A 12,006-nucleotide genomic window follows, 5' to 3' on the forward strand; every position below is an offset into this window, starting at 1 on the left:
ATCTGCCTGCCTTGGCCTCCCAAAGTGCTGGGATTACAGGCATGCGTTAGTGTACCCAGCCTAGGTAAATTTTATGTAAATGAAATCGTATTGTATATACTGTTGTTTTGGCCTACCTTTTTTTCACTCAACATCATTATTTCATTGCTGTATGTCTTTTCATTTTCAGTTTATAATAGGGTGGATTACATTGATTTTTGTACATGTTGCAGTAACATTGCATTCCTGTGATAAACTCCATTTGGTCATAATGTATTATCCTTTTTATATATTGTTGGACTGAATTCACTAAAATTTTGTTTAAAATGTTTGCATCTGTGTTCACGAAGGATTTCAGTCTGTAGTTTTCTTGTTGCATCGTTGGTTTAATATAAGACGGGAAGTGTTCTGTCCTTTTTTCTGGGAGTGTTTGTGTAGTGTTGGTATTATATTCATTACATACTTGGTAGAATTTACTAGTAATGCTTTTTTAGCTGTTTTTATTTTACCTTTTACTTTTGTCCTTACCTAGTTTGGTATGATGGCAAAGATATGATATGTGAAAGATGCAAGACCTTCCAGTGTAGCTTTTCTATGCTTCGTAGAATTTATAGTGTATTTAAAGAAGAATTCACATAAAGGCTGGGCACAGTGGGTCGTACTTGTAATCCCAGCACTTTGGGAGGCCAAGGCAGGTGGATCACTTGAGGTCAGGAGTTTGAGATCAGCCTGGCCAACATGAAGAAACCCCGTCTCTACGAAAAATACAAAAAATAGCCAGGTGTGGTGGCGGGCCCCTGTAATCCCAGCTGCTTGGGAGGCTGAGACACAAGAATTGCTTGAACCTGGGAGGCAGAGGTTGCAGTGAACTGAGATCATGCCACTGCACTCCAGACTGAACAGAGCAAGACTCTGTCTCAAAAAAAAAAAAAAAAAAAGTAATAATAATTCTTTTTTTTTTTTTGAAACAGTGTCTCACTCTGTTGCCAGGCTGGAGTGCAGTGGCACAATCTCGGCTCACTGCGACCTCCGCCTCCTGGGTTCAAGCAATTCTTCCGCCTCAGCCTCCCAAGTAGCTGGGACTACAGGTGCACGCCACCACGCCCAGCTAATCTTTTTTTTTTTTTTTTAATTTTTAGTAGAGACGGGGTTTTACCATGTTGGCCTGGATGGTCTCGATCTCTCGACCTCGTGATCCGCCCGCCTCAGCCTCCCAAAGTGCTGGGATTACAGGCTCGAGCCACTGCGCCCGGCCAATAATAATTCACATAAAATGTCATTAGTGGTAATCGCTGAGAATCAAACTTTAAAAAAAAAAATCGAAAACACCAAAGCCAATTTAATTTTAAAAATATAGGTTTGCCAGGTGAGGTGGGTGGCTCATGCATGTAATCCCAACGCTTCAGGAGGCTGAGGTAGGCAGATCTAGAGGTCAGGAGTTTGAGACAAGCCTGGCCAACATAGCAAAACCCTGCCTCTAATAAAAATACAAAAATCAGCCGGGTGTGGTGGTGGGATCTTGTAATCCCAGCTAATCAGGAGGCTGAGGCAGGAGAATGGCTTGAACCTGGGAAGCGGAGGTTGCAGTGAGCTGAGATTGCGCCACTATACTCCAGCCCGGGTGACAAGAGTGAAACTCTGTCTCCAAAAAAAAAGGTATTCTAGTTTCCTTACATGGTTCTTACCTCAGGATCTTAATAGGTTATGATCCAGAAGAAGAATCTTAGTCATTTTTGGACATACTCTAGGGTCTCTATTTGGTTTCAGATTTATCACACACCAAGAATTGTTGCCTTCTATGGCATATTCTACCCTGCATCTAGCAGGCCAGGCACAACCCTATCCCAAAATAGAGTGTGACTAACCAGTTTCTGGTACTAGGTGAGTCTCTAGACTACCTAGGTTAGGTGCAGTTTGCTGCAGTGGAGCTTACTGGTGTCTTGGTTAAAGGAGTCTCCCAAGCACTGTCTATCATCAAAGGAGAAATAAGTTGAACTAAAGAGTAAGGAAAAGATGACCTGGGGCTGGGCACGGTGGCTCAAGCCTGTAATCCCAGCACTTTGGGAGGCCGAGGCCGGTGGATCACGAGGTCAAGAGATCAAGACCATCCTGGTCAACATGGTGAAACCCCGTCTCTACTAAAAATACAAAAAATTAGCTGGGCATGGTAGCGGGTGCCTGTAATCCCAGCTACTCAGGAGGCTGAGGCAGGAGAATTGCCTGAACCTGGGAGGTGAAGGTTGCGGTGAGCTGAGATCGCGCCATTGCACTCCAGTCTGGGTAACAAGAGTGAAACTACGTCTCAAAAAAAAAAAAGGTGACCTGTAGGTCCATTTCTAAGTTCAGAAAATGACAATCAGTAAGTTATTAGGAAGGCAGAGCCCTTCGTATTAGTCCATTCTCATATTGCTATAAATAATTACCTGAGGCTGGGCACGGTGGCTCACGCCTGTAATCCCAGCACTTTGGGAGGCCGAGATGGGCGAATCACCTGAGGTCAGGAGTTCCGAGACCAGCCTGGCCAACATAGTGAAACCCTGTCTCTACTAAAAATACAAAAATTAGGTGTGGTGGTGTGGCCTGTAATGCCAGCTACTAGGGAGGCTGAGGCAGGAATTGCTTGAACCCGGAAGGTGGAGGTTGCAGTGAGCTGAGGTTGCACCACTGCAGCCTGGGCAACAGAGTGAGACTCCATCTCAAAAAAAAAAAAAGAAAAACAAAAAGAACTACCTGAGACTAGGTACTTTATAAAGAAAAGAAGTTTAATTGACTCACAGTTCCACAGGCCAGGGAGACCTCAGGAAACTTAAAATTATGGTAGAAGGGGAAGCCCAAACATCCTACATGGCTGGAGCAGGAAGGGGAGAGAGCAAAGGGGGAGTGCTGTACACTTTCAGACAACCAGATGTCGTGAGAACTGAGTATAAAGAGAACAGCCACAGGAAATCCACCCCCATGATCCAGTCACCTCCCACCAGGCTCCTCCAACAACATTGAAGATCATAATTCAACATGAGATTTGGGTGGGGACACAGAGCCAAACAGTATCACCGTTCAATCTTCTGTTACTTACAAGGTTTATTAAGGTCCTCTATTACATTCAAGCCTCTATTACTTATGTAGTTTACAGGACCTCATAAGTAATGTAGAGGAGGGAACTGTCCAATCTCACAACATTATCAGTATGATCTATAGTCCTGGATACTGAGACTGATGAAGTCACTTAAAAAAAAATTATACAATGGATATATTATGTGAAGCCAGAAGACCAAAAGAGCTATGTTCCAGTAGAATGATCAAGTCACTTTTATTTTTTTTTTATTTTTGTTTTTCAAATAGAGACAAAGTCTCACTATGTTGCCCAGGCTGGTCTCAAACTCCTGGGCTCAAGCCTCAGCCTCCCAAAGTGTTGAGATTACAGGCATGAGGCACAGCTCCTGCCCAAAAGATTTCTTTATTGGGGACCATATCTTGTTCTGTTGCCCAGGCTGGAGTGCAGTGGCTGGAATTTATAGGTGCACGCCACCATGCCCAGCTAATTTTTGTATTTTTAGTAGAGACAGGGTTTTACCATGTTGGTCAGGCTGGTCTCGAACTCCTGACCTCATGATCTGCCCTCCTCGACCTCCCAAAGTGCTGGAATTACAGGTATGAGCCACTGTGCCTGGCCCAAAAGATTTTTAAAACAAAATGCAGGCCGGGCGTGGTGGCTCAAGCCTGTAATCCCAGCACTTTGGGAGGCCGAGGCGGGTGGATCACAAGGTCAAGAGATCGAGACCATCCTGGTCAACATGGTGAAACCCCGTCTCTACTAAAAATGCTAAAAATTAGCTGGGCATGGTGGTGCGTGCCTGTAATCCCAGCTACTCAGGAGGCTGAGGCAGGAGAATTGCCTGAGCCCAGGAGGCGGAGGTTGCGGTGAGCCGAGATCATGCCATTGCACTCCAGCCTGGGTAACAAGAGCGAAACACCGTCTCAAAAAAAAACAAAAACAAAAACAAAATGCGTCATATAGTGATATATATGGTTGTATATTAACACATTATTTAATGTGTCTAATATCTTTTTTTTTTTTTTTGAGACGAAGTCTTGCTCTTGTCACCCAGGCTGGAGTGCAATGGCATGATCTCGGCTCACTGCAACCTCCATTTCTCGGGTTCAAGCAAGTCTCCTGCCTCAGCCTCCTGAGTAGCTGAGATTACAGGCTCCTGCCACCGTGCCTGGCTAATTTTTGTATTTTTAGTAGAGACACCATGTTGATCGGGCGGTCTTGACTCCTGACCTGATCTGCCTGCCCTGAACTCCCAAAGTGCTAGGATTACGAGTACAGGCATGAGCCACTGCACCCAGCCTAATGTGTCTAATATCATTGAGGATTTTAAAGTAATGAGTGTAAATGTTTTGAGATATCTGCAAACTAGCATGATAGAAAGTTTTTTTTTTTCATTTCTATTGTTCACAAAGTCCTAGGTACTATAATATTGCTGCAGATTGTTTCCTGTGTTCATAATGAAAAGAAATGCTATATTTTAGTAGGAGATTAGTGAAAATAAATTTGTATTTTTTTTCCCTATCCAAATTCACGGACTTTGAATTCTCTTCATGTATTCCTTGGGGTGCTTAGACTTGAGGTTAAGAATTTCTGCATTAAAACTCTGTTTTCTTAACCTGTCCTTCCCCAGGGAAGTAGCAAAAGACGATAGAAGCCCAGCCTCAGAAGTATCCTTGTGCCTGAAGGACTGACTATTTCAAGGGAGGTGAGGTAGACCAACCCCACTACATATATAATTTTTTTGTTTGAGTCAGAGTCTCACTCTGTAACCCAGGCTGGAGTGCAGTGGGTGCAGTGGCACAATCTCAGTTCACTGTAACCTTCCACCTCCTGGGTTTAAGCAATTCTCCTGACTCAGCCTCCCAAGTAGTTGGGATTACAGGCATCTGCCACCACACCTGGCTAATTTTGTTTTATATTTTCAGTAGAGATGGGATTTCACCATGTTGGCCAGGCTGGTCTCGACCTCCTAACCTCAAGTGATCTGCCAACCTTGGCTTCCCGAAGTTCTGGGTTTACAGGTGTGAGCCTATTTCTTTTTTTTTCTTTTTTTAAAGGCCTCTGGAAGAGAGTGTAGTGTTTTGAAAGCATTATGTGTTTCTGATTCATCTTTGTCTATTATCTCAGAAATTTCAGCATGGCTCAGCTGATTGCCAGTTACTCAAAGGCCCTCATCATATTGTTGACCTGCTGGGGCTCACAATAATACTTGAAGGCTGAGACACTAGGAGGATCCACTTCTAATTTACTCACATGGTTGTTGGCAGGAGTCATTTCCTCACAGGAGTTTTGACTGAGGGCCTCAGACTGTTGACCTCTCTCAGTGCCTTTCCATATGGGCCTCTCCATAGGGTGGTTCACAGCATGGCAGCTGGCTTCCCTAAGAAAAAGCAGGCAAGGCAAGAGAGAGCACCTAAAAAGGGAGCCAAGGGTTTTGTTAGCTAATCTTGGAAATGGCTTTCCATCACTTCTGTGATATTCCTTTTTTTTTTTTTTTTTTTTTTTTTTTTGAGACGGAGTTTTTGCTCTTGTTACCCAGGCTGGAGTGCAATGGCTCGATCTCGGCTCACCGCAACCTCCGCCTCCTGGGTTCAGGCAATTCTCCTGCCTCAGCCTCCTGAGTGGCTGGGATTACAGGCACGTGCCACCATGCCCAGCTAATTTTTTGTATTTTTAGTTGAGACGGGGTTTCACTATGTTGACCGGGATGGTCTCGATCTCTTGACCTCGTGATCCACCCGCCTCAGCCTCCCAAAGTGCTGGGATTACAGGCTTGAGCCACCGCGCCCGGCTAATATATTTCTTTTTTTTTTTTTTTTTTTTTTTTTTTTTTTTTTTTTGAGACGGAGTTTCGCTCTTGTTGCCCAGGCTGGAGTGCAATGGCACGATCTCGGCTCACCGCAACCTCCGCCTCCTGGGTTCAGGCAATTCTCCTGCCTCAGCCTCCTGAGTAGCTGGGATTACAGGCACACGCCACCATGCCCAGCTAATTTTTTTTTACTGTTTTTAGTAGAGACGGGGTTTCACCATGTTGACCAGGATGGTCTCGATCTCTTGATCTCGTGATCCACCCGCCTCGGCCTCCCAAAGTGCTGGGATTACAGGCTTGAGCCACCGCGCCCGGCCTTTTTTTTTTTTTTTTTTAATTTTTTTTTTTATTGCATTTTAGGTTTTGGGGTACATGTGAAGAACGTGCAAGATTGTTGCATAGGTACACACATGACAGTGTGATTTGCTGCCTTCCTCCCCCTCACCTATATCTGTCATTTCTCCCCAACTTCTGTGATATTCTAGTGATTAGAAGCACATCAGTAAAACCAGCCTGTACTCAAGGGGAAGAGATTACCTAAGAGCATGAATACCAGAAAGCAGGGGTCATTGGGGGTTCATTTTAGCAGTTATCTGCTGTACTACATAAGGTTAGTATCATTGGGAATAATTAATTCATTGGTAATCCAGCTCCACTATTGGATTCATAAGTATTGACTTTAAAACTATGAAAGTTACTTTAATTGGAAGTCTTATATTATTGTTTGTTTCTCTTTTTTTTTTTTATTTTCCAGAATAACCTGGGTATCTTGTGGTCTGAAAGAGAAGAAATTGAAACTGCACAGGCTTACCTAGAGTCATCAGAAGCACTATATAATCAATATATGAAAGAGGTATGTTGCATGTCAGATAATTTTTAAGTTCTGATTGAAAACTAGTCAAGAATTGATAGTAAGAATTCCTCATAATATTGGTGTGACTCTTCACTGTGCCCAGAAACTTCTCTATAGAGCTATCTGGGAAGTCACCTAATAGCTGAAATTATTGCATATGAAGAAGGACTTTGGGGTTTTAAAAAGATAATCCTTGGATAGGACATAATGGCAACCTAGTCTAAATACAGTTATAAAAGAAACATTATTGTAATGTTATCCCAAAATACTATTTGCATGTTTTTGTATTTATAATCTAAACATTCTATTTTGGTTTTCAATGAAAATAGCACTATCTGAAATCTTTGAAGCAATGGTTCTCAAATGTTAGCACCCATTAAAATCTCCTGGAGAGCTTGTGAAAGCACAGCAGACTGGGCTTTAGTCTCTGATTTAGTAGTTCTGGGGTGAGGCCTAGGAATTTGCATTTTTAACAAGGTCCTCAGTGATGCTTATGCTGTTGTCCTAAGTACTGTACTGTACTTTGAGAACCACTGCTTCAGGGCAGTGGTTTTTCAATGTTTGTTTGTTTGTTTGTTTTTTAACCTGTGAAACCCTTCTGAAAATACAGCAAATAAAAATTGATTTGAGGCTGAGCACGGTGGCTCACACCTGTAATCCCAACACTTTGGGAGGCCGAGGTGGGTGGATCACCTAGTTCAGGAATTTGAGACCAGCCTAACCAACATGGAGAAACCCCATCTCTACTAAAAATGCGAAATTAGCTGGGCGTGGTGGCGCATGCCTATAATCCCAGCTAATCGAGAGGCTGAGGCAGAATTGCTTGAACCTGGGATGTGGAGGTTGTGGTGAGCTGAGATCGTGCAATTGCACTCCAGCCTGGGCAACAAGAGCAAAACTCCGTCTCAAAAAAATAAAATGGATTGAGTTACTCTGGTTAAGGAGGTTAGAAGAACCCAGAGCCCAGTCCACTACAGATTCTTCCTTCCTCCCCACTTCAGTAGTACAAAAGAGATGCTGTAGAACTTCTAGGGCTCTGGGGAATCAATGCTGAAAACTCTCACTTTAGGGATCACAGCATGTAAAGGTGACAAGCCACTGTGTTACCATCTGTTTCTTTTTCTTTTTTTTTTGAGACGGAGTTTTGCTCTTGTTACCCAGGCTGGAGTGCAATGGCGCGATCTTGGCTCACCGTAACCTCTGCCTCCTGGGTTCAGGCAATTCTCCTGCCTCATCCTCCTGAGTAGCTGGGATTACAGGCACACGCCACCATGCCCAGCTAATTTTTTGTTTTAGTAGAGACGGGGTTTCACCATGTTGACCAGGATGGTCTCAATCTCTTGACCTCGTGATCCACCCGCCTCGGCCTCCCAAAGTGCTGGGATTATAGGCGTGAGCCACCGCGCCCATCCTTGTTTTTGTTTTTTAAAACAAGCTTGGAAAAATTTTATTAAAGGAAATTTTGTATGGTTTACTTTTCACCAGTCTGTTCTGGCATGCTTCTAATGATGTCAGAATCACCTGGATCAATTATAGCCAGTATGTACACTCTGTAGTATTTTCCACATGCTGTGCCCAGTTCAATATTATTGCCACTGTAGTGATGGACACCAGTTTTGGCTAACATTGCCTAGTACTCTATTTCGGATTCCTCAAAGCTGGGCAGTTGTTAGTGAGAATGACCAGTTTCGCTTTGCCTTGTCTGATCATCTTCAGAGTCTGCTTGTACCCCAGCACATACTTTCCACTTTTCAGAACGAGTTGGAACCTAGAGTTGATGGACTCCAGTGACTTCATCTTCTTTGCGGCCACCATCTTCCTGCCTTAGGTGTGGGACGGCCCCCAACCAAGAGCAGACGCTAAGATGGCCGGGGATCGAGAAAGTTTTTTTTTTTTTAGGACGGAGTCTCGCTCTGTCACACAGGCTGGAGTGCAGTGGTGCAATCTCTACTTACTGCAACCTCTGCCTCCTGGCTTCAAGCAATTCTTCTGCCTCAGCTTCCTGAGTAGCTGGGATTACAGACATGCGCCACCACGCTCAGCTAATTTTTGTATTTTTTTAGTAGTGACGGGGTTTCACCATGTTGGTCAGGCTGGTCTCAAACTCCTGATCTTGTGATCCATCTACCTCGCCCTCCCAAAGTGCTGGGATTACAGGTGTTAGCCACTGTGTCTGGCCAGTTTTTTTTTTTAAATAATGAATATTCTACCTTGTCCATCCAGAGCAATATGAAGAAGAAAAATAAAACAGTATTGCAAGTATATGATTGCTTGAGTGAATTTAATGGAGATTTTCTATTTAAAAAATATAAAATTGGGTTTAGTTAAAAATTTTAATTCATATATGGTTTTGTACTTGTTTGATTGATGTCAAACAATTATTAGTAACCCTGAATAAAAATCTTTTTACTATTTCATAAAGCTTATCAACTTAATGGTGGCAGAAGTTACAATGTCATTTTAATTTTTAATTTTTTAATTTTTTTTGAGACGGAGTTTCGCTCTTGTTACCCAGGCTGGAGTGCAATGGTGCGATCTCGGCTCACCGGAACCTCTGCCTCCTGGGTTCAGGCAATTCTCCTGCCTCAGCCTCCTGAGTAGCTGGGATTACAGGCATGCGCCACCATGCCCAGCTAATTTTTTGTATTTTTAGTAGAGACGGGGTTTCACCATGTTGACCAGGATGGTCTCGATCTCTTGACTTCGTGATCCACCCACCTCGGCCTCACAAAGTGCTGGGATTACAGGCTTGAGCCACCGCGCCCGGCAATTTTTAATTTTTAATTTTTAATTTTTTTTTTTTTTTTTTTGAGATGGAGTTTCGCTCTTGTTACCCAGGCTGGAGTGCAATGGCGCGATCTCGGCTCACCGCAACCTCCGCCTCCCGGGTTCAGGCAATTCTCCTGCCTCAGCCTCCTGAGTAGCTGGGATTACAGGCACGTGCCACCATGCCCAGCTATTTTTTGTATTTTTAGTAGAGACGGGGTTTCACCATGTTGACCAGGATGGTCTCGATCTCTTGACCTCGTGATCCACCCGCCTCGGCCTCCCAAAGTGCTGGGATTACAGGCGTGAGCCACCGCGCCCGGCCTTAATTTTTAATTTTTAATTTTTTTTTTGAGATGGAGTCTTGCTCTGTCACCCAGGCTGGAGTTCAGTGGTGTGATCTTGGCTCACTGCAACCTCTGCCTCCCGGGTTCAAGTGATTCCCTTGCCTCAGCCTCCCGAGTAGCTGGGATTACAGGCACCCACCACCATGCCTGGCTAATTTTTATATTTTATAAACACCATGTTGGCCAGGCTAGTCTCAAACTCCTGACCTCAAGTGATCCACCCACCTCAGCCTCCCAAAGTTCTGGGATTGCAGGCATGAGCCACCATGCCTGGCCTTGTACCTTGGCATTTTAACTTTCTTCCTGTGGTACTAAGAAGAGCAGTGTGCCACAAAGCCAAATAGAGATGTTAGTCTCTCCTTTCTTGCTTTTAGGCTCACACTCTTGTATCTGAAATTGTTAATTTAAAATGTAAAGTTTGAGGCCAGGCACAGTGGCTCACACCTTTAATCCCAGCACTTTGGGAGGCTGAGGTGGGTGGATTGCTTGACCTAGAAATTCAAGATCAGCGTTGGCCACATAGTGACACTCTGTTTCTACAAAAACTAAAAAGAAAATAGCTGGGTATGATGGCTTGTGCTTGTGGTCCCAGCTACTTGGGTGGCTGAGGTGGGAAGATGGCTTGAGTCCAGGAGGTCAGTCCAGGAGGTGAAAGCTGCAGTGAGCCAGAATCCAGCCACTGCACTCCAACCTGGGCAACAGAGTTGAGACCCTGTCTCAAAAATAAATAAACACTAAAATGCAAAAGCTATGTTGGCGACCTTCGTGGTCGCCAGATGTCGGGGACCGTCTGGGACGGGTAGGCACGTCTGCCGGGGGTCTCTCGACCTGCAAGAGGGTCCCAATACCTGGAAGAGCGCGTGCGCTTGAGCGGGGATCTGGAGGGCTGAATAGGCTGTGCCTAAACAGCAAATTTTATTTTTCAAAGGCCAGGAATAAATACACTTTCTTTGCTCTGGTTTACCTCATAGCAAGAGGAAATGCAAATCTGCAAGAGGAAGTGCAAATCTATACCTTACATGGCCTATAGAGAAATCAGATATGCAATCAGTGGTTGTAACAGAATTTCCTGTGATCACAAAGCTTGTTTACATCCAGACATTATTCCTCCTGGCTGCAGGTATTTCTGGTTTTCCTCATCAGAATATCTTTTAACCTGGATTCTCCTTTGTCTGCTCCTGACTCAACTTATCTCAACTTCCCCATTCAGGAGTCTCTGAGTCAGGAATCAAAGCCATCCCTTATATGGTGGCATTTGCTTTGCAAATATCCCGACAGTTAAACCATTATCTAGGGTACAAGGCAGTCAGGTAAGTAAAGAAAAGGTTAAAGCTTATTCTTAAATAAAGAGTCATAAAAAAGTTAAAAGCAGGAGCCGGTTGCTGGTAGGGGGTCACTCAGTCTAGCAGCACTGCATAGTTTTAGGCCCAAACGATAATTGTGGTTGATATTAGAAACTGATCATCCATCTTTAAGTTCCTTCCCCCCCCACCCATAGCTCGACTGCCTCCAGTAGGAAACTGTGTTTGGGATCAAACTCACCGTATAGTGAGACTCACGCCTTTTGGGGGTCTCACACGGGAATGTTCCCCACAAAGCTAAGCTCGGTGACTTGCACTTATAATCCCAGCACTTTGGGAGGCCAAGGTGGGAAGATTTCTTGATGCCAGGAGTTCAAGACTAACATGAGCAACAAAGCAAGAACATGTCTTTACAAAAAAAAAAAGATACTAAGCATCAATAGTATTTCATTTAAAATAGTATTGATATGGCCGGGCGCGGTGGCTCAAGCCTGTAATTCCAGCACTTTGGGAGGCCGAGGCGGGTGGATCACGAGGTCAAGAGATCGAGACCATCCTGGTCAACACGGTGAAACCCCGTCTCTACTAAAAGTACAAAAAATTAGCTGGGCATCGTGGCGCATGCCTGTAATCCCAGCTACTCAGGAGGCTGAGGCAGGAGAATTGCCTGAACCCAGGAAGCGGAGGTTGTGGTGAGCCAAGATCGTGCCATTGCACTCCAGCCTGGGTAACAAGAGCGAAACTCCGTCCCAAAAAAAAAAAAATAGTATTGATATGGAAACATAACACAGATAGCAAAATTCTTTGTGCTTAGTTATACCACTATTTCAGTTGAAAGAAGAGACTGATTTGACTGTTAATGTTACATACGAAGTGTGAAAGCCATAACAGTGAAGTAT

General features: G+C 44.1%; 1 protein-coding gene and 1 pseudogene across 1 annotated transcript in view; one reads left to right on the forward strand and one right to left on the reverse strand.

Moving 5' to 3' along the window:
* Positions 1-12,006, forward strand: part of KIFBP (kinesin family binding protein) — a 40,586-nt gene that overhangs the window by 10,854 nt on the left and 17,726 nt on the right. The window contains exon 2 of the mRNA XM_003928665.4: positions 6,595-6,693. Within this exon, the coding sequence (XP_003928714.1) occupies positions 6,595-6,693 (99 nt within the window). The remainder of the gene's footprint in view (positions 1-6,594; positions 6,694-12,006) is intronic.
* Positions 8,139-8,562, reverse strand: LOC120367358 (large ribosomal subunit protein eL30 pseudogene; annotated as a pseudogene).

The sequence above is a fragment of the Saimiri boliviensis genome, chromosome 12 (assembly GCF_048565385.1).
Source record: "Saimiri boliviensis isolate mSaiBol1 chromosome 12, mSaiBol1.pri, whole genome shotgun sequence".
NCBI classification, from domain to species: Eukaryota; Metazoa; Chordata; class Mammalia; order Primates; family Cebidae; genus Saimiri; species Saimiri boliviensis.